This window comes from Oryctolagus cuniculus, chromosome 5 (assembly GCF_051225735.1).
Source record: "Oryctolagus cuniculus isolate XC-2025 breed Fujian yellow rabbit chromosome 5, ASM5122573v1, whole genome shotgun sequence".
NCBI classification, from domain to species: Eukaryota; Metazoa; Chordata; class Mammalia; order Lagomorpha; family Leporidae; genus Oryctolagus; species Oryctolagus cuniculus.
The window spans coordinates 25,184,738-25,208,445 of record NC_142871.1 but is presented as its reverse complement, the minus strand read 5'-3'; the positions used below and the strand labels follow the sequence as shown (position 1 = coordinate 25,208,445).

General features: G+C 40.6%; 1 protein-coding gene across 4 annotated transcripts in view; it reads left to right on the top strand.

The window, feature by feature from the left end:
- Positions 1 to 23,708, top strand: part of AIG1 (androgen induced 1) — a 358,237-nt gene that overhangs the window by 310,349 nt on the left and 24,180 nt on the right. For all 4 annotated transcript variants that reach the window (XM_070073475.2, XM_070073476.2, XM_017345402.4 and 1 more), the window contains one exon: positions 18,433 to 18,596. In XM_070073475.2, the coding sequence (XP_069929576.1) occupies positions 18,433 to 18,596 (164 nt within the window). The remainder of the gene's footprint in view (positions 1 to 18,432; positions 18,597 to 23,708) is intronic.

Here is a 23,708-nt window from a genome sequence, read left to right as displayed (position 1 = left end):
ACCAAATGAGGCTTGTGTAACAGGAATGCAAAGAAGAGCAGGAACAAATTAAGAGATGGGGCCAAAAAGACAGGTAGAAGCCTCTGAATGAAAAGCATTCTAGATTTTGTTGAAAATTTGGCTTTATAACAAAAAATGCAGTAGAAGGCCATTTACATGTTGAAAGCAGGGTTATAATGTGTTCAGATGTCTGGTTTGGAAAGATCTCTCTGGCAGCTGTGAGCATGAATTAAAAGGGGATAAAAATAGATGCAAAGACAAATTAGAAACTATTGCAGTTCTCTAGACAGAGATGATGATAACACAGCTAAGATGCTGGTGATGGAGATGGAAAAAAATCTGATGTATTAGAGAGATGTGTGAACTAACCTTGATAAGATGATTGACAGCATGTGAGGAAAGACTGGGAACTATAAGAGGTGACTTGCATGTATTGCAGATATAAAACTGAATAAGTAGTAGATAGTACTATTGTCACAGATAAGGAGTATTATCTTATAAGTAGATAGTACCATTGTCAAAGAAGATGTAAGGAGAAACAGCATGATTTTTGCTTTAGAGATACTGAGTTTGAAATATCTCTAAGATGTGAAAAATGAAATGTTTTGAGGATACATTAACAGTCTTGGAATAGAGATCAGAGTTAGGATGTGAATTTTTGAAATACCCAAATAGGTAGTGGACATGATGCAATGACTAAATGAACTCAGCAACTGGGAACTGAAGATTTGAGAAGAAAGTTTAGGCACAAATTCCATAGTTAATGATAGAGTAAAGGAACATGATCTTACAAAGAGAAACAAGCAGAGCAGCCAAAGTGGTAGAAGGAAACCTATGAGAAACTGAAGAAAGAAATCAATATACTTTGCTGGAGTATGAAAAGAAGTCAGACGGCTGTGGACGGGTGAGAACAAAATAAAGATACACAGTCAGTGGGTGTTTGCCACATTTTGAAGAAATTTGCATGTGAAGAGATATGAATTAGTATTTGTGAAGTTGAAGGAAACTTTTTGGTTGTACTTTAATGAAATGCATTTGAACATATTTATCAGCTATTAAAAATTGCTGTGAAAGAAATTTGAACACACAAGAGTAAGAAAGACTATTGGCAAATGGAAGCCCCACACCATCCCATGTGTGCCAGACTAAAAAACAGAGAATAAACCTTGTGTACCCATGGAACCCCTGGAATCCCTACCCTGACCCTTTCCTACTTCTGGCTACATTTGTAATTACTCCTTTAATATCTGCATCTCTCATTAGCCTGTATTCCAGGAGGACAAGAATTACTTCTATATTCCTAGAGTGTAGTAAAGTACTCAGCTAGGAGGTGTGAATAGGTGTTACTTTTTAATTATACATTAAAGTGAATAAAGTTGGAAGTATATTTAATGGAATAGATAATCCAGATCTTATGATACTGGTGTCTGCATATCTATATATATACACAAACAACACATTGTGGTCATTGTTTCCTTAGGATAGCATTAATAGTGGTACCATTACTTTAAGCATAGACTATTTAGATACTAAGAAAAGAAGGCCTGAGAATGAGATAAAAATTGAAAATCAACTGAGAACTAAAAATTCTTCACAAATAGGTGAGCAAGGCATGAGTCATCTTTGTGCAGAGAATTGAGCCGTGATAATATCAGTGATGACAAAAGCAACCTGTTAGGACATATAGCGGCATCATTCACACTGACCCAGGTGAAACCCCAAAGAACACAACTTCTCCATCTGAGATAGATTAATGACTTACCGAGTCAAGAAGATCTAAAACAAACAGAACATGCACACACACACACACACACACACACAAAACCTTTAACTTCCATTTGGGAGACAATACTAAATGCCTCATTTAGGGAAGCAAGTCCAAGGAGGAAAAAAATTATCAGGTGTGTATTCCTTTCCCAGGTTTCCCAATTGTTAGACAAGATTTTTAGCCATCTCAGTTTCTTTATCTGAGAAATGGGAATAATCATATCTCAGAGGTTGATTGTGTAAGCTAAGGGAGAGTCCATATCATACTAAAGCAAATATTCAGAATAGTTCACTTCCCTATCTTTCAGACTACAGATACAAAAATTCTGCATTTGCTTTAGCAAGTTTGATATTCTCATGTATACACTATAAATGCTGATTTCTACCTCAGTAAAATGAGAATGGCATGCAGTCTCTAGGATTGCTGAGAAAACTAGAAGACGCAAAGTGCAAGAAGAAGCCTCACGAAATTCAAATAACTACTTAAACTACTTAAATGGGGTCCACAAACAACAGCCTACAGATCAGGCCCCAGCCCACCTACTGTATTTGTCTCATGGCTCACTAGTTGAGAATGCTTTTTACATCTCTAAATGATTGAAAAAATCAAGGCCGGCGCCACAGCTCACTGGGCTAATCCTCCGCCTATGGCGCTGGCACCCCGGGTTCTGGTCCCGTTTGGGGTGCTGGATTCTGTCCAAATTGCTCCTGTTCCAGTCCAGCTCTCTGCTGTGGCCCAGGAAGACAGTGGAGGATGGCCCAAGTGCTTGGGCCCTGCACCCGCATGGGAGACCAAGAGGAAGCTCCTGGCTTCGGATTGGCACAGAGCGCTGGCCGTAGCGGCCATTTGGGGGTTGAACCAACGGAAGGAAGACCTTTCTCTCTGTCTCTCTCTCTCGCACTGACTCCGCCTGTCAAAAAAATCAAAAGAAGATTGATATTTCATGGCATGAAATTATATGAAATTTTAATTTCATTGTCCATAAATAAAGTTGTATTAGTATCCGTCCAGATTAACTTGTTTACATATTATCTATGAATGCCTTTGTACTACAATGGCAGAGCTTAATACTCCTGGCTGTATGGCTTACAAGACTGAGAATATTTAGTCTCCAATTCTCTACAGAAAAGGTTTGCCTACCTCCAACAAAAATTGAACACAAAAGGCATAGAGATTTGGTGTCTTTTAAAATTTATTTAACTTTTTTAAGTTGTTCTCCAAGTGTTCACCATTATGGTAAGAGCCCTATATATGGATTTTATTGTTGATGTCCATTTATTCAATTATGTATTCAAAAAATTGTGAGTACATACTGTATTCCAGACACTGCCTCAAGGACCACAGCATACAGCAGAGACCATTAACAGATAATTTTTCATTGGGAAGACAATAAGCAAGCAAGTAAAAATAAGTACAGGTGTGCCTATTGCTTTATTGCACTTAACGGAGGTTGCGTATTTTACAAAATGAAAGTTGTGGGAATGCTATATCAGCGAGGCTGCTGGAGCCATTTTTCCAACAGTTCAAATGATCATTAGCATTTTTTAGCAATAAAATATTTTTAATTCATGTACGTATATGGATTTTTGTCTTTTTAAAATTATTTTATTCTTTCAAATCTTAGCACGCATGTAAAAACTTTGCATATTTATTGGGCACTATATGGTGTTCCATTATATGTGTACATTTAGTAATACCCATTTAGGGTACTTATCCTTTCAAGCATTTAGCATTTCTTTACAATGAAATCATCAAAAATCCTATCTTCTAGGTTTTTTAAAAAATAGATATTTTTACAGTGCATCAGCACTAAGTATATTCATCACAGTGCACAATAGAACCCCAGAACTTCCTACTTCTAAACTGTAACCTGGTAACCATCAATCAACATTTTGTAACCCCTGCCTCTCCACCTGCCTCCCCAGTTTCTAGTAACCAGCATTACATTTTTAATTTCTATGAGATCACCTATGTTTTAGACTCCACAGGAGTGAGATCTTGTGAATTTTGTCTTTAAGTGCTTGGCCAATTATTTCCAGTTTCATCCGTTTTGATGCAAATGATAGTTAAGTTATATTCCATTGTGTACATGTACCACATTTTCTTTTTTTTTATTTTTTTTACTTTTATTTAATGAATATAAATTTCCAAAGTACAGCTTATGGATTACAATGGCTTCCCCCCCATAACATCCCTCCCACCCGCAACCCTCCCCTTTCCCTCTCCCTCTCCCCTTCCATTCACATCAAGATTCATTTTCAATTCTCTTTATATACAGAAGATCAGTTTAGCATACATTAAGTAAAGATTTCAAGAGTTTGTTCCCACACAGAAACATAAAGTGAAAAATACTGTTTGAGTACTAGTTATAGCATTAAATCTCAATACACAGCACATTAAGGACAGAGATCCTACATGAGGAGTAAGTGCACAGTGACTCCTGTTGTTGACTTAACAATTTGACACTCTTGTTTATGGCATCAGTAATCACCCTAGGCTCTTGTCATGAGTTGCCAAGGCTATGGAAGCCCCCTGAGTTCACCGACTCTGATCATATTTAGACAAGGCCATGGTCAAAGTGGAAGTTCTCTCCTCCCTTCAGAGAAAGGTACCTCCTTCTTTGATGACCCGTTCTTTCCACTGCGATCTCACTCACGGAGATCTTTTATTTAGGTGTGTTTTTTTTTTTTCTCCCCAGAGTGTCTTGGCTTTCCATGCCTGAAATAGTCTCATGGGCTCTTCAGCCAGATCCGCATGCCTTAAGGGCTGATTCTGAGGCCAGAGTGCTGTTTAGGACATCTGCCATTCTATGGGTCTCCTGTGTATCTCACTTTCCATGTTGAATTGTTCTCTCCCTTTTTTATTCTATCAGCTAGTACTTGCAGGCACTATTTTTATTTATGTGATCCCTTTGTTTCTTAGTCCTATCATTATGATCAATTGTGAACAGAAATTGATCACTGGGACTAGTGAGATGGCATTGGTACATGCCACCTTGATGGGATTGAATTGGAGTCCCCTGGTATGTTTCTAACTCTACCATTTGGGGCAAGTCAGCTTGAGCATATCCCGAATTGCACATCTCTTCCCTCTCTTATTCCCACTCTTATATTTAACAACGATCACTTTTCAGTTAAGTTTCAGCACTTAAGAATAATTGTATATTGATTACAGTATTCAACCAAAAGTATTAAGTAGAACAAACAAAAAAAAATACTAAGAGGGATAACATATTAAGTTGCTCATCAACAGTCAGGGTGAGGGCTGATCAAGTCACCGTTTCTCCTAGTGTTCCTTTCACTTTAACAGGTTTCCTTTTTGGTGCTCTGTTAGTTGTCACCTATCAGGGAGAACAAGTGGTATTTGTCCCTTTGGGATTGGCTTATTTCACTCAGCATAATGTTTTCCAAATTCCTAACAGGGATCACTTTTCAGTTAAAATTTAAACACCTAAGAATAATTGTGTGTTAATTATTTTCTTGATTCATTCATTGGTGCATGAATGCCTAGGCTGTTTCCATTTCTTGACTGTCATCATAAGTGCTGTGATACACATGGGAGTGCAGATGTCTCTGATGGATGGATATCATTTCCCTTGGAAATATATTAGGAGTGGGGATTGTTGAATCCTATAGTAATTCTATTTTTAGTTTTATGAGCAACCTCCGACTGTTCTCCACAGTAGCTGTATTATTTAATTCCCACCAACAGTGTTCAAGGATTTCTGTCTGCATATTCTCACCAACACATGTTCTCTTTTTTCTTTTTTGATAATATGCAGTCTTTCTGCAATGAGGTACTATCACCTTGTAGTTTCCATTTGCATTTCCCTGACGATTAGTGATGCTGAGGATTTTTTCATGTGTCTGTCACTTGTCTTGGAAAAATGTCTGTTTATATACACTGCCTATGTTTAATCAGATTCTTTCCTTTTTGCTAGTGAATTGAATTCCTTATATATTCTAGATATTATTAATCCCTTGTCAGATTTACGGGCTGTAAATATTTTCTCCTGTTCTATACTTTGTTTCTTCACTCTGTTGATTGTTTCCTTGCTATGCAGAAAAACTTCATCTTGTTGAAACTTCAATTTTATATTTTTGCTTATACTTCCTGTACTTTTGCAGTCTGAGATAGAAAACCTTTGGGGCCGGTGCCACGGCTCACTAGGTTAATCCTCTGCCTGTGGCGCCGGCACCCCGGGTTCTAGTCCCAGTTGGGGTGCTGGATTCTGTCCCGGTTACTCTTCTTCCAGTCTAGCTCGCAGCTGTGGCCTGGGAGTACAGTGGAGGATGGCCCAAGTGCTTGGACCCTGCACCCGCATGGGAGACCAGGAGGAAGCACCTGGCTCCTGGCTTCAGATCCTCACAGCGCACCAGCTGGGGGGTGAACCAACGGAAGGAAGACCTTTCTCTCTGTCTCTCTCACTGTCTAACTCTGCCTGTCAAAACAAACAAACAAACAAAAAACACATTTTCCCTTCCAATGTCCTGAAATGTTTCCTCTATGTTTTTTTCTAATATGTTCAACATTCCAGGCCACACATTTAGGTCATTACTCTATTTTGAGTTATTTTTGTACATGGTGTGAAATAGGGGCCTAGTTTCATTCTTCTGCATGTAGATAACCTATTTTCCCAGCACCATCCATTTAAGAAAAAAATCCTTTTCTAATGCAGCTTCTTAGCAAATTTGTCAAAGATCAAATTGCTATATATGTATGGGTTTATTTCTAGAGGCTGTATTCTGTTCCAGTGTTCTATGGATCTGTTTTTATGCCAATGTCTTGCTGTTTAAATTGTTGTAGCTTTGTAATACATTTTAAAGTTAGACACTATATATCTCTTGCTTTGCTCTTTTGGTTCAAGATCACTTTGGCTATTTGTGGCCTTTTGTGATTCCATAAAGTTGTAGTAGTATTTTTTCTAGTTATGTGAAAAATGTTTGGGGAATTTGGGCAGGAAATTGCTTTGAGTAGTAAGCACATTCTATAGTATTTACTTATCCAATCCATGAACTTGAGATATCTTTCCATTTCTTTATGTCTTCTTCAGTTTCTTTCTTTCTTTCTCTCTCTCTCTCTCTTTTTTTTTTTTTTTTTTTTTTTTTTACAGGCAGAGTTAGACAGTGAGAGAGAGAGAGACAGAGAGAAAGGTCTTCCTTTTCCATTGGTTCGCCACCACCACCGCCCCACCAAGTGGCTGCTATGGCGCTGCGGCCGGTGCACTGTGCTGATCCAAAGCCAAGAGCCAGGTGCTTCTCCTGGTCTCCCGTGCCGGTGCAGGGCCCAAGGACCTGGGCCATCCTCCCCTGCACTCCCGGGCCACAGCAGAGAGCTGGACTGGAAGAGGAGCAACCGGGACAGAACTGGTGCCCCCTTCAGTTTCTTTTATCTTGTAGTTTTCATTGTAGAGATCTTTCAAATTTTTGGTTACATTTATTCTTAGGTATTTTTGTAGCTATTAAAATAGGAATTCTTTCTTAATTTCTTTTTCAAATGATTCACCAAGAGGACTAACAATGCTACTGAATTTTGGGCATTGACTTTCCTTCTTGCAACTTTACTGAATTGGTTTTGTTCTAACAGCTTCAGGGTAGGGTCCTTGGAATTTTCAATTATAATTTCATGTCATCTGCAAGGAGTGACGATTTGATTTCCCCCTTCCTATTTAAATGCCCTTTATTTCTTTCTCTTGCCTAACTGCTCTAGCTAGGACTCCTAGTATATGTTGAACAAAAGTGGTGAAGTGGACATCCTTGTTTTGTTCAAGATTTTAGAAAGTCTTCAGCTTTTCTCCCAATCAGTATGTTCCTTCTTGGCTTGTTATGGGTTGTTGTTATTATATTAAAGTATGTTCCCTCTGTAGATAATTTAGTCAGAGTTTTTTGTCCTTAAGGAATGTTTAATTTTATTAAAAGCATTTTCTGCAACTATTAAGATGATTATGGAATTTTTGTCCTTCATTCTGTTGATGTGGTATATCATATTTACTGATCTGTGTGTGTTGAAACATCCTTGCATCCCTGAGATGAATCCCACTCAATCATGGTGAATGATCTTTCTTGTGTGCTTTTGGGTTTGATTTTCTAGTATTTTATTAAAGATTTTTGCATCTATGTTTATCAAGGATATTTCCTATAGTTTTCTTTTTGCATTGGGTCCTTGTCTGGCTTTGGTATCAAGGTAATGCTGGCCTCATAAATTGAGTTTGGAAAAATTCCTGCCTCTTCTAATTTTGAAATAATTTCAAAAGGATTGTTGCTAATTCTTCTTTTTTAAAAAAACAAAAAGATTTTATCTATTTATTTGACAGGTAGAGTTACAGACAATGAGAGAGAGAGAGAAACAGAGAGAGAGAGGTCTTCCTTCCATTGGTTCACTCCCCAAATGGCTGCTACAGCTGGAGCTGCGCTGATCCAAAGCCAAGAGCCAGGTACTTCTTCCTGGTCTCCCATGCGGGTGCAGGCGCCCAAGAACTTGGGCCATCCTCCACTGCCTTCCTGGGCCACAGCAGAGAGCTGGACTGGAGGAGGAGCAAACAGGACTAGAACCTGGAACCTTTATGGGATGCCGGCACCACAGGCAGAGGATTAACCAAGTGAGCCATGGCGCCGGCCCCACTAGTTCTTCTTTAAAAGTTTGGTAGAACTCAGCAATGAAGCCATCTCATCTTGGACTTTTCTTGGATAGGAGAGTCTTTATTACTGATTCAACTTCACAGCTTCATATTGGTCTTTTTAAATATTCTATTGCCTCAGATTCAATCTTGATAAAGCGTATGTCCAAGAATTTTTTTCTTCAGGTTATCAAGCATGTTGACATATAGTTGTTCATAGTAATTGACAATAATCCTTTTAATTTCAGTGGTGTCAATTATAATGTCTCCATTTCCATCTTGGCTTCTATGTGTTTGAATCTTCGCTTTTTTTCTTGGCTAATCTAGCTAAGAATTTATCAATCTTTTTATCTTTTCAAAAAAAAAAACAGGTCTTCTTTACATTGTGGGGTTTTTTTTTATATTTTTTTAGTTTATATATCATTTATTTGTGCTGAGCTTCATTATTTCTTTTCCTGTAGCAATTTTGGACTTAACTTATTCTTGTTTTCAGTTCCCTGAGATGCAGTGATAGTTTTTATTTAAAATCTCTCTATATTGTTTTTTGTTGTTTTTGGTGGTTTTTTTATTTTTTGATGTAGGTATTGATTATTATTAACTTTCTTCTTAGTACATTTTTTCTTTATCCCATGGGTATTTCATATGTTGTGTTTCAATTTTTCAATTTTCATTCATTGTCAAAAATTCTTTTGAATTTCCTCCTTTATTTATTCCTTAATCCTTTGATTATTCAGGAATAAGTTGTTTAATTTCCATGTATTTGTGTAGTTTCCAAAGTTTTCCTGTTATTGATTTCTAATTTTATTGCATGTGATCAAAAAAGATACTCAATATGAATTCTATTCTTTTAAATTTCCTGACACCTGGCCGGCGCCATGACTCAGTAGGCTAATCCTCCGCCTGTGGCGCTGGCACCCCGGGTTCTGGTCCCGGTTGGGGCACCGGATTCTGTCCTGGTTGCCCCTCTTCCAGGCCAGCTCTCGGCTGAGGCCCGGGAGTGCAGTGGAGGATGGCCCAAGTACTTGGGCCCTGTACCCCATGGGAAACCAGGATAAGCACCTGGCTCCTGGCTTCGGATCAGCGTGGTGTGCCAGCCACAGCGCGCAGTGAACCAACAGCAAAGGAAGACCTTTCTCTCTGTCTCTCTCTCTCTCACTGTCCACTCTGCCTGTCAAATAAATAAATAAATAAATAAATTTCCTGACAACTGTTTTGTGACTCACCATATTATCTCTTCAGTAAAATGATCCATTTACTGTTGAGAATATGTATTCTGTACCTGCTAGATGGGAAGTTCTGTAAGTATCTGTTGGGTCCAGTTGATCTGGGAAAAATTTAATTCTGTTTCTTTTTTGATTTTCTGTCTAGGTGAGATGTCCATTCTGAATGTCGTGTGTTACAGGATCTACTATTTTAGTACTAAAGGCTATATTTTTGTGTCTGTTAATATTTCATTTATGTATTTGATGCTGCAAAATTTGAAGCATATGTATTTATAAATGTTATTTCCTCTTTCTGGATTAAGGCCTTTATCATTCTAAAATGAGCTTACTGGTCTCTTCACTGTTTTTTATTTAAGCTCTATTTTGTCTGATAGAAATACAGCTACTCCTGCTTTCTTTTGCCTTCCATTAGCACAGAATATCATGTTTCATCATTTCATCTTCAGTCTATATGTTCCTTTCAAAGTGAAGTGAATTTCTTATAAGTAATGTATAGTTGAGTCCTGTTTTGTAATCTGTTTGGCTCTCTATCTTTAATTGGAGAATTTAGCCCATTGATATTTAAGCTAAATATTGATAGATTTTTGTCTTACTACTGCCATTTTGATGCTTGTTTTGTATTTTTATTGCAGTTTCTTTATTTCTCCCCTCTTACAATCTTTATTTCTGGTTAAGTGGTTTTCTCTAGTATTGTACTTTGATTTCTTACATATTATTTTTGGTAAATACCTTATAGATTCTTGCTTTGTGGTTATGATGAGGTTTATAAAAACTTCGTTTGGCTATAAAAAGCTGCCTTGAAATGATAACAACATTGATTATAAAGATAGGGGAAGGAAATAAATAAAAGATAAGAAATCTTAATAAAGAACTCTAAATTTGTAGTCCATTCCTCCCCACATTTTGAATTTTGATGTTACATTTGATCTCTTCAATATTGTCTGTCTCTTAACATTTTAATATAGTGATTATACTTTAATATTGTGACTATAATTAACATAGTGATTTTACTCTTTACAGTAAAGATATAAATGGTTTATAACTCATGTGTATAATATTACAGAATTCTTAATTTGTTTGGACAGTTGCTGTTACCAGTGAGTTCTCTACCTTCTGATATATTCTTCTTACTAGTTAGCACCTCTTTGTTTCAGTTTGGAGAACCCCCTTTAGAATTTCCTGTAATAGATGTCTGGTGGTGATACATTCTCTCAGCCTTCGTGTTTGGCAATGTCTTTAACTCTTCCTCATACATGAAAGTTAGTTTTACTTGATATAGTATTCTTGGCTGGCAGTGTTTTTTTCCCCTTCGGTAGTGTAAAAGTCTCATCTCATTATTTTCTGACCTGTAAGGTTTCTGTTGAGAAGTTTGCAGTCAGGCAAGTTATTATTTGCTTCTTTTCTCTTGCAGCTTTGAGAATCCTCTCTTCAACCCAGGAGAGCTTGATTTTTTTAAAACTTTTATTTAATAAATATAAATTTAAATTTTGAAAGTACAACTTTTGGATTATAGTGCTTTTCCCCTCATAACCTCCCTCCCACCCACAAACCGTCTCCTCTCCTATTCCCTCTCCCATCCCATTCTTCACTAAGATTCATTTTTAATTATATTTATATACAGAAGATCAATTTTGTATATACTAAGTAAAGATTTCAACAGAGCTTGTTTTTTTTTTAACTTTTATTTAATGAATATAAATTTCCAAAGTACAGCTTATGGATTACAATGGCTTCCCCCCCATAACTTCCCTCCCACCCGCAACCCTCCCCTTTCCCACTCCCTCTCCCCTTCCATTCACATCAAGATTCATTTTCAATTCTCTTTCTAAGAGCTTAATTTTAATGTGTCTTGGGGTAGGCTTGCTTTGGTTGAATCCAACTGATGACCTTTGACCTTCTTGTACCTGGATAGTTATATCATTCTCTGTTTCTGAAGTGTTTTGTCAATATCTTGTTGAATATGCTTTTTGGCATTCTCAAATCCTTCTTGAATCCTAGTAGCTGAAATATTCACTCTTTTTATGCTATCCCATATTCTCTATAAGTTTTCTTCATTCCTCTTCGTTCTTTTTTATTTTTTCTCCTCTAACTGTATTTTGAAATATGCTGCCTTAAAGCTTACTGACACTTCTGTTTGCTCTGTTTGGCTGTTGATGCCATCTATAGCATTTTTTTTCATCTATAGCATTTTTAATTTCACCAGGTATACTGCTCAGTTGAAGGATTTCTGCTTGATTTTATTTAATTAATTCCATCTCTATTGAATGTCTTTGTTAGAATATTGACTCACTTATCTGTGTTCTTTTCAATTTCATTCCATTTCCATAAAACAGCTATTTTGAAATCTTCATCCAAGAATTCTGAAATTTAATTCATAGATGTTTTGTTTCTGGCACTTACTTTGCTCTTTAGGTGAGGCCACAGTTCCCTGCAAGTTCTTGGTGCTTGTTGGTACACAATGTTGTCTGTGCTTTGAAAGATTAGTTACAGTAATCTGCTTGTCTGTGGCTGTCCCTTCTAGAAAATCTAAGCAGTCTATTCATTTTCTCTGAGCCTGTAAGCACGTCTGCTCTTTCAGCACCAGATCACTCCCTCAGTCATGGTTTGCCTCAGGTCCACTATTGATGTTTTTACATCAATATAGTCTTATAGTACCCCCTAAACTCAAATTCGTCCCAATTCTGCAGTTGGTGTATTGTTCTGTATGAATTGTGAAAGTGCCTAAAAGGGGATAATCTGTCCCACAAGCCTCTTCCTGGACCTTCAGTAGGTTCAGACTTCTTGTCCAGTGTCCACATAATTCCACAATGCTAGGTCACATCAGGAGCCCCTGCCCACCCAAACCAGTACAGCCTGGGGGTGGGGCCAAAGCTCACCCTGCTATGATGTGTTTGCTGCTGAGGTGGACTCATTGCCTGCTGCTACACATCTCAGCCACTTGTCCTGTTGGCTGAGGTATGAGAATGCTTACTAAAGACCAGGGAACTTCACTGAGCACTGAGGTAGGTCCAGGGGTTCTGTCTGCAGGCACTGGCCTAGAGCAGAGACTGATAGGATCTGCTCAATGCTAGGTTTTATCACCCTGGCTCTGAATCACCAAATAGTCCTGTGGTTTCTCTCTGTCTGGCCAAAGTTGTAGATGTTGTAACAAAGGCAACCTACTCAAGTAGGCCTGAAGTGGACCGAGGCCCCATGCAGTCTTTGCGGTACACACCATGCCTGAAAGGGGCTGGTAGTGAGACATGCTGAAACACATCTGCTCACCAGAATGCAGGTCTCTGCCTGATACTAGGATAAGTGCAGAGGTTCTATCCATTGGCACTTGCCTAGGCACTGAAACCATTAGGATCTGTCCAGTTTTAAGCTTTACTGGCACAGCACTGGGTTCCAAGACACAGACCCATGACCACTTGCTGTCTTCTCAAGGTTAGAGGAGAGTAATAAAGGCAGCACTCTAGCAACCCAGGCTTGTCGCACATGGGTCCCACAGTCACAGGTCTCTCCAGTGTCCTGGGGGTATCCCCCAAGACCACCAGAGGTCAGCAGTGAAGCTCACCATAATGAGTCTTACCCCCAAAGTACAGGTCTCCTGCTGGTACCAGGCTAGTCTAAGGGCTCAGTCTGTGAGCACCAAGCAGAGGGTATAGGCTCTTGGCTTTATCAAGTGCCAGGCCTTGGCAGAAATCAGAAATGTGAAGTGTGATGCTAAACTCCCTCTCCTGGCCTCCGTGCAGGCAATTTCACTTTTTGCCAGCCCTTGAGACATGGGTGACAGAGGCCATCTGGCTATAGAAGTTACAAATATTCACTCCACAGATATGGGCCCCAGAGTTGGTGTCCTGGCATAGGGATTCCGTTTGCTCTTCCCTCCCGAGGTGCTGTCTCTCCTTGGATCTGGGGGAAGAGTGATGTATGCTACACTTTTATTCTTGCTTTCTTCAGTAGGACCTTTTTTATTTTTAAATATTGTGTTTTTGAAAGAGTTTCACGATGAACTCAAGGGGCTTCCATAGCCTAGACAGCTCATAGCAAGAGTCTCGGGTGATTGCTGACGTCATAAATAAGAGTGCCAATTGTTAAATCAACAATGGGAGTCACTGGGTACATGCTCCCCACATAGGATCTCTGTCCTTAATGTGTTCTACTATGAAACTTAAAAACAACACTACTAGTCGAACAATGCCCTATACCTTGTGCGGTTGTGTGAGTGCAGCCTGTTGAAATCCTTGCCCAAGCACTTGGGCCATCTTCCAATGCTTTTCCTGGGCTATTAGCAGGAAGCTGGATTGGCAGTGGAGCAGCCGGGGCATGAACTGGCACTGATATGGGATGCTGGTGTCACAGATAGAGGCTTTACCTGCTACACCACAGAGCTGGCTCCATAACTTTTCCGATAATTATAAAAAGACAAGACACTGTTATCACCAGAGCCTCATACCTAGTCACTGTATTGATTCCCTCTGTCCATCGTTTTTTAGACATAATGCTGTTGCACACTCAAGAGATTACATTATAGTATACACATAAACATAACTTTTTTAAAAGACTTTGTTTATTTATTTGAGAGGTAGAATTACAGACAGTGAGAGAGAGAGAGACAGAGAGAAAGGTCTTCCATTGGTTCACTCCCCAAATGGAGTGAACTGCCGGGGCTGTGCCGATCCGAAGCCAGGAGCCAGATACCTCTTCCCAGTCTCCCATGTGGGTGCAGGGGCCCAAGGACTTGGGCCATCTTCTGCTGCTTTCCCAGGCCACAGCAGAAAGCTGGATTGGAAGTGGAGCAGCTGGGACTTGAACCGGTGCCCATATGGGATGTTCGCACTGCAGGTGGTGGCTTTACCCACTAGATTGGAAGAGGAGCTGCCGGGACTAGAACCAGCACCCATATGTGATGCCAGTGCCACAGACGAAGGATTAACCTACTGTGCTGTGGTGCTGTCACCAGACATAACTTTTTTTATAAGGACTGAGAAATAAAAATTTATGTGACTCACTTTATTGCAATAGTGCTTCGCTGCAGAAGTCTGGAACCCAACCAGCAGTATCTCTGAAACATACCTGTGTGGTATATTAAACAACAATGGGGCAAATAAAGGGTAGCTAATAGGAGTTTCAGGATAAAGGCTTTAATTCTTAGGTACAGTGGCCAGGCAAGGAGGGAAAAGCAGCTATAATTCAAAATTTGTACTTTGGAAATTTATATTTATTAAATAAAAGTTGAAAAAAAAGAAAAGGTGACATTTGTGTCAAAACCACAAGGGAGGCTTGAAATGTTGGGGGGAGGAGGCCAAGGGGTACTATTCCAGGCAGGAGAACCAGCTCAAGGAATGCCAAGGAGTGGAAAGAACAAGGGTGGGGGGGGGGGGGAATTGCAGGAGATGAAGTCAGCAAACTACTGAGCAAGCTCAGTTGGGGCCTTGAAGGACCTTTAAGGACACTGGGTTTTATTCTAAGGAAGGAAACAAGAGTTCTGGCCAGAATAGAGGTGTTGCCTGACTTGCTTTGAATCCAGACAGAACTGGGTATTCCCATGCAAACAGCCTGTAGGAAAGATGTAGCAGGGGCAAATGCAAACAGATGGGAAGCAATTTGCCTTGGTTCTGGTGAGAGGTAATGATGACTGGAATTCAGATGATAGTGGAGGCAGTGGTGAGAAGTAGGTATGTTGGATGTATGCAACAGCACTGGTAGGCTCTAAGGAAGGATTGGGATGTGGGTTGTGAGAAGGAGTGTCAAAGTTGACTACGGGGTTGAGCGCTTGGCCTAGCAGATAAGACACCAGTTAAGACACCTTTATCCACATAAGAGTACCTGGCTGGAGCTCCTGATTCCTGGTTACTGCTAATGCAGACCCTGGGGAATAGTGGTAATGGCTTAAGTAACTGGGGTCCTGTCACTCATCCATGTGGGCGAAGCAGGTTAAATTTCCAGGGTCTGGATTTGGCCCTGACAATTGTAGGCATTTGAGGGTGAACCAGATGATGTGATGTAATATTCTCTCTCTCTCTCTCTCTCTCTCTCTCTCTCTCTCACACACACACACACACACACGCAAATATTCTCTGTGTCTGCCTTCCAAATAATTTTTTTAATTTACTATTTTCTTCCCCAAGCTGTTAGATTAATGTAGTGGTCAGTGATTTGAGAATGAAAGATATGTAAGAAGTATATTTGCCATTGGGTGACCAAGGTAAGTAAGTGACTAGGGATTTGCAAGAATCAGAGAGCAAGGAAGAAAGTGATCGTATGGAAAGGTTGACTTGAAATGCCTGTTAGACCTCCAAGAGGACATATGCAGTAGGCAGTTGGTTGTGGAATTCTGGAGTTCAGGGGTGGGTTCCAGGCTGGAGATGTAAAAATTCAGGAATCATGTAAAGCTAGATAGGATGCAATAATGGTTGTAGTTAAAGCTATTTGGTATTATAAGAAGATTCTATAGAGGTGAAAGTACATTGCAAACAACATCTGAGAGGTAGACTTCAGGACTGCCATCAGAGATGATAGCAAAAGCTGACAATGATTCTTTCAGTCAACAGCTAGTACAATACCAAGAACAGGTATAAAACATCTAATTAACATTTGAAATTTGAATTGCTCCCAGTTGGCCTAATTGAGGAAATAGTTTTACAGTAAGTCAGATTATAATTTTATAAATTGATCTGCAAAATCAATTACAGTTTTATGGCATTAAATTTGAGGAACATTGTATATGATCTCCATGCAAGTTAGCAAACCACATGATGGGTGCACAACACCTTTTCACATTAATTAAGGCAAATTTAAGCAGCTAATATGAAAAAAAATGTGATGCCTGAGAATCTCGTAGGTAGTCCTGTAACAATCTTAATTTCTGCTGATTCTTACAAAGGCTTTAGCTTCACTGTAAAAATTTGTGACTAACATGGCCTATTTTTTGAGTTGTGTTTTTTTTAATCTTTTTGTTTGGACTGTTGCTCAGGCAGACCTGGCTGTGCCTGATGACTGCCTCTTTGCTCCAAGGCTATGTTTCTTGCTCTTCCTTTGCTAATCACTTTCTCTAGCCAAGCACTGCTCAGACGTTTTATTCCCTGTGTCTGCCCCATGAAAATTTTTTATTGTATAATACACATTTTAGTCATATTAAGTATATAATTCAGTGTCATTTAATATATTTAGTGTTGTGGTACAGTGGGTTAAGCTGCCGCACACACACACACATACACAGTGTAGTAATATCTATAAAAAATGAAATTGTATCATATGTGTCAGGATGGTTGCAAGTAGAGGACATCGTGCTGGGTGAAATAAGCCAGAGACAGAAAGACAAAAACTGCATGTTCTTCCTTATTTGTGTGAGCTGAAGTTTTTAAAACTCAATAAACAAAAACAAAAACAAAATACCTATGTGTATCAGTGTTTCTGCATATATAGTGTTTTGTCAAAAAAAAAAAAAAACAGACTGAAGGCATAGAAGATATGGAAAATTACCCCAAAAACATTAAGTAAAAAAGCAATCATTATTCCCAATAAAATAATTTGTTTCATTTAGCCATCAAAATTGACAACCTTTGATATAATAAGCTAGAATATTTTTTTAAGATTTATTTGAAAGTCAGAGTTACACAGAGAGGAGAGGCAGAGAGAGAGAGAGAGAGAGAGAGAGAGAGGGAGGTCTTCCATCTGCTGGTTCACTCCCCAATTGGCCACAGTGGCCACAGTGAACAGAACTGTGCCAACCTGAAGCCAGGAGCCAGGAGCTTCTTCCAAGGACTTGGGCCATCTTCTGCTTTCCCAGGCCATTTCAGAGAGCTGGATCGGAAGTGAAGCAGCTGGGACTGGAACCAGCGCCCATATGGGACGCTGGCACTGCAGGCGGCGGCTTTACACATTATGCCACAGTGCTGGCCCCCAGAATATTTTGGCGAAAAGCTGTTAGAAGCTGTGTTAGGCCCGAGTCTGTGAAGCAAACATGCTGAGTAAACTTTTGAAAGCAGTGGTGATTACTGATGTTGCTATTCCCATTGAGCCAAAAATATCTTCAGAATACAAATAGAGTGATTACAGACAAGTAAGGGTTTAAATTGGAGGGGAATGACATAAATATGAGATCCAAAGTTCAGAGGAGGGGAAATCTGCTATCAGCCAGGTTATGGGATGCTTCCACCTGTGTGCAGAATTCATGTTGATATCTGGTTGGGAGACAATAAAGGAAGATACTTGGCATGGACTTGTGTACATTTTAATATCATTTGGTTGCCTAATGCTGTATTGTTTTTAGAGAAGAAATTTAAAAGATTGCATAACAGTATTTAAAAAAAAAAAACAATTACAGATACCTGACCAAAACCCTTCACCTGTCATCAAAGACAAGGAAAGACTGAGTAACTGCCAGGGTTACTGGCACGTGTTAACAGTGTTACAGTGCCAGGTTACAGGCGACGTGTCACTCAGTAACACTGTGGGATCCTAGAGGAGATCCTGTATGAAAAAGGACATTAATGGCAATACCAGGGAATTCCACATGAAGTCTGCAGTTTAGTTAATATTAGTACCAATGTCAGTACATTAGTTTTTGTCATTGTCTAAGAATTACGCAAGGTGGTAACGAGGTGGGAGCTGAGTGATGGACGTGTGGAATTCTGTGAACTTTTTTCTGCCTCTTCAGTGAGCCTAAAATGCTTGCAAAACAAAACAGAAAATAAAACAAACAACCATGAAGCGTCTTGTACTCCTCAATGTAGCAACAACCTTGCAACCAGCAAGTGCTGAGATGGTAAATTTGTACCAGCAGCTCTGACATTGCGTGAGAGTAACTTGTGTCTTGTCTCCTCTCCAATCCCCTGCAGGGTGTGCTGGGTGCACCATGTCACTGGCATGTGGGTGTACCCTTTCCTGGAACACATCGGCCAGGGAGCCAGAATCATCTTCTTTGGGTCTACAACCATCTTAATGAATTTTCTGTACCTTCTGGGAGAAGTTCTGAACAACTACATCTGGGATACACAGAGAAGTAAGTATTGTTTGGGGGAACATAAAACAGGACACTTGCTGCCTGTGAGAATGTTTGCAGAATCTGAGGGAGAATTCCACAGACTTTTCTCGTATCCTTTACACAGGGTCTCTTTGGAAGAGTTTTATTTTTATAACTACAATATTAATTTAACAGCTGCTAGCAGTTTCACCTCAAAGGTTTACTACCCACTTAGTCTTTTCAGCTAGTGAAACACCCAAATCTAAAGAGGAAAGGAGGGGCCAGTGCTGTGGCATAATGGGTTAAGCCATCACCTACAACGCTGGCATCATAGGATACTGGTTTGAGTCTCGGCTGCTGCATTTCCAATCCAGCTCCCTACTAATATACCTGGAAAAACAGTGGGAGATCACCCAAGTTCTTGGACCCCTGTGCCCACGTGGGACATCCAGATGAAGCTCCTGGCTCCTGGTTTCTGGCTTCAGCCTGGCCCAACCCTGGCTGTTGCAGCCATTTGGGGACTGAACCAGCAGATGGAAGATCTCTATCTCCCTACTTCTCCCTCTCTCTGTCTCTCTCTCTTCCCATGTAACTCTGCTTTCAAATAATAAAATAAATAAATAAAGAAGAAAGGAGTATATCTATAGAATTTTATAGGAATAATAGGAAAAAATACAATGTTAACAGAAAAATATTTGGGGAAGCTTGCCCTGATTAACAGAATGCTTTTTTAAAGGGACCCTGAATTAAATCAAGAAGTTATTAAATGTAACCAAACAACCTCATTAAGTGTCACCCAGATGTCCACATTCTGTGTCATCTTTTGTGTGGGTGTAGTCACCTCAGAGGCTCTCTAAGCAGGGCAGAATGGTTCTGGTGACTGTCCTGTAAAGGTTCACTGTTCGAAGACCCTCTTAACCAATCCTCCACTTCTCTTGTGTTTCCATCTGTGGCAGAGCCTCCATCTTGGCAAGGCACATTATCTTACCAAGTTGTGCACAACTTGTCCAAAGTGTGTGTAAGATCACGTAACAGTTGGAAGGTGGAGAAAGTGACAACACAGACAGTGTAGACATCTGAGTCCTGCATGCAAATATATCTAGACAGGATGGTTTGGGAATTTTTAGATAGCTCTGGATAGCTCTTCTAACAAAAGTCACAGAATTCTAGGCACCACCAGTTGATGGACGGGGTTCCATCAATACTGAGCATCCTTCTTTGTGCCAGATATCATGCCAAGAGCTTAATCCAATCAGACAAGCAGAGCAGTCATTCGTGGTTATTCAATCAGGTTTTTTTGGGTGGGGGTCTTCTAAGGGTGTATGAATAAGGGTATAGCCTACGTTCAAGGGCCCAGAGGAAGTTGAAGCTTTCTTTTCTCAGCAGCTTTTGATTTTAATAACTAGTCTGTTAGAAAACATGGCCAATTTTTTATTCAGTTCAAAACACAGCTTGAAGGACCAGAAATTAATCTTTTAACAGTGCTCTCCTCTCTTTGACGTAAATAGTAATCTTTCCCCATGGATGATTTTATAGATGTATTTAGTAAACTTACAAAAGTATTTTGAGGGCAAAATGTAAACTTTCCTCATCTTCCCAGGAGAGAAGCTGTATTTCAATTTAAGTTACTATGTCCAGTATATGTCATTGAGGAAGTGCTGATGACTGCCCGGCTCCCCTTGATTTGATTCTGACAGGCACTGGACCATGTTCTACAGCTACTCTAAGAAGATGGGCTGAAGACCAGGAGAGATAAAGATCTGATCTAGATTAAAAGAATAGGGCTTTGTAGCAACTTTGAATGAGGCGTTAAAAATGAATAATGAAAGTGAGGTTGGGGGGATGAACTGTCCAATTCCATTGGTACCATTTTCTGCACCAGTTAAGACTAACCAGCCTTTTCCAGCTCACTCTGGGTATGGAGATTAATTCTGCTGCATTCATCTCATTGATTTTGCAGAAGCTGATGTTTTGTGTCAAGTGGGCGTCTTCCTCCTTTATAAGAAGGGTCACAAATGGCCTTCCCCCAGTTTTGCTCACCAAGAAGTTTTGTCAGGCCTACATAGTAGAATTGTTGGAAGATTTCACCTGGCAGCCAGATTTTTAGCTTCTTAGCAAATATTTGAAGATCTCAAACACTAAGCCCACTGTCCTCCTGTAGCAACAATAGATGAGAATTGAGCATCTGGTGCCCTTTTCCCTCATTTTCACTGGGCCACTTTACTCAGTCATAGTAGCTGCCTGGTCCCATAAGTAGTTGGGTTTGGAACTGATGATTAAATGTTTGTGTGTGTGTGTGTGCGTGTGTGTGTGTGTGTGGTGTGAGAGAGAGAGAGAGAATTGAGTACATGGAGTACAATATTACAATCCTGATGACTATATACCAACTACTATAAATTCCCACCAAGAAGAAAGACTGCTTTATTTTAAGTATCTTCCTTTCTTCCATAATGATTTTTAAAGATTTATTTATCTGAGAGTTAGAGTTACAGAGGGAGAGGGAGAAACAGAGAGAAAGATCTTCCATTTGGTTCACTCACCAGATGGTTGCAACAGTCAGAGCTGGGCTGATCCGAAGCCAGGAGCCAGGCACTTCTTCTGAGTCTTCCATGTGGGTTCAGGGGCCCAAGGATTTGGGCCATCTTTTACTGCTTTCCCAGGCTACAGCAGAGAGACGGATCGGAAGTGGAGCAGTCAGGACTCAAACCAGTGCCCATATGGGATGCCAGCACCGCAGATGGAGGCTTAGCCTGCTATGCCACAGCACTGACCCCCTATAATGTTTTCTTAAGGTCAGCTTCCACTATTTTGTTATGTATGTTACCTAAAACGTCAAGTAAAAAAACATATTATTACAGAATCTTATACTTGCAAAGGAGATTAGAAATCATCTGCACTTACTTTTCCTTTAACTGAAGGCAGTTCAGGTCCAAGCACATGATGGCTCAGAAATGTCACTTAGAACCACAGACCTAGCCTATAATATTGCAAAGTAAGCCAACTGGATATTTTTAAAGATTTATTTATTTATTTGAAAGGCAGAGTTACAGAGAGAAGTGGAAAGAAATCCTTCCTCCATTGGTTCACACCCGAAATGACTGCAACAATTGAATCCAGGAGCCAAGAGAACTCCCTCCAGGTCTTCCACGTGGGTATCAGGGACCCAAGCACCTGAACCATCTTCACTGCCTTCCCAGGGTCATTAGCAGGGAGCTGGATCAGAAGTGGAGTAGCCTAGACTTGAAGTGGTGCCCATATGGGATGCTGGCATTACAGGCAGCAACTTACCCCACTGTGCCACAACACCAGCCCTTGGAATATGAGCTTTTAAAAAGCCCCTTCAGGAGCCGGCGCCGTGGCTCAATAGGCTAATCCTCCACCTTGCGGCGCCGGCACACCGGGTTCTAGTCCCGGTTGGGGCGCCGGATTCTGTCCCGGTTGCCCCTCTTCCAGGCCAGCTCTCTGCTATGGCCAGGGAGTGCAGTGGAGGATGGCCCAGGTGCTTGGGCCCTGCACCCCATGGGAGACCAGGAAAAGCACCTGGCTCCTGGCTCCTGCCAGGATCAGCGCGGTGCGCCGGCTGCAGCGGCGGCCATTGGAGGGTGAACCAGCGGCAAAGGAAGACCTTTCTCTCTGTCTCTCTCTCTCACTGTCCACTCTGCCTGTCAAAAAAAAAAAAAAAAAAAAAAAAAAAAAAAAAAAAAAAGCCCCTTCAGGGACCAGCACTGTGGCAAAGTTGGTAAAGCTGCCCGGAGTGCCGGCATCCCATAGAATGCTAGTTTGAGTCCCGGCTGCTCCACTTCTGATCCAGCTCTCTGCTATGGCCTGGGAAAGTGATAGATGATCAACTTAGTTCTTGGGCCCCTGTACTGGCTTGGGAGACCCAGAAGCTCCTGGCTCCTGGCTTTGGATGGGCGCAGCTCCAGCTATTGCTTCCATTTAGTGAGGGAACCAGTGAATGGACAACTTCTCTCTCTCTCTCTGCCTCTGCTCTCTGTGACTCTGCCTTTCAAATAAATAAATAAATATTTTTTAAAATCCTTAAAATAGGCTAAATTAATAGCCAAGTATTTGTTCTTTCAAAAGGAAGAGTAACTCAGGATGGCTTCGTGGAAGGCATTTCAGTTTGTTGGTGCTGCTGCAACAAATTACGACAAACTGGGCAACTGAAACAATAGAAATTCACTGACTCTCATTTCTGGAAAAATCAAAGATTGGCAGGATTTGTTCCTTGTGAGAACTGTGAGGGAGGGATCTGTTACAGGCCCCTCTCTTTGATTTATATTTGTCTGTCTTTATGTTCACCTGCTATTCTCCATAGATGAGACTGTTTCAAACTTTCCTCTTCTCATAGAACACAGTCATATTTGATTAGGGTCCTTCCTGATGGCCTCTTTTTAACTTTGTAAAGACCAGTTCCAAATATGTTCGCATTTTGAGCAACTGAGAGTTAGGACTTCAACGTATGGATTTGGGAACAGGGCTCAGCCCATAACATTCCACCCTCTCTTAACTTCATGTCCTTCGCACATGCAAAACATATTCAGTCCCTCCCAGTGACCCCAAAAATCTTCCATCATCAACTTTTAATGCAAAAATTTTTTTTATTTTATTTTTTTTTTATTTTTTGACAGGCAGAGTGGACAGTGAGAGAGAGAGAAACAGAGAAAGGTCTTCCTTTGCCGTTGGTTCACCCTCCAATGGCCGCCACGGCCGGCGTGCTGCGGCCAGCGCACCGCGCTGATCCGATGGCAGGAGCCAGGAGCCAGGTGCTTTTCCTGGTCTCCCATGGGGTGCAGGGCCCAAGCACCTGGGCCATCCTCCACTGCACTCCCTGGCCACAGCAGAGAGCTGGCCTGGAAGAGGGGCAACCGGGACAGAATCCGGCGCCCCGACCGGGACTAGAACCCGGTGTGCCGGCGCTGCTAGGCGGAGGATTAGCCTAGTGAACCGCGGTGCCAGCCTAATGCAAAAATTTTTTAAATAAATCAGGAATGGATAACACGCAGGGTAGGAGTCATCCTGAAGCAAAAATGGTCTGTAGTTGCGTGTGAACCTGCAAAACTGAAGTGCTGGGCCAGGCATAGGATACACAGTCTCATTTCAAAAGAGAGAAATGGCAGGGGAAATGGGGTCATGGTTCTCAAGTAT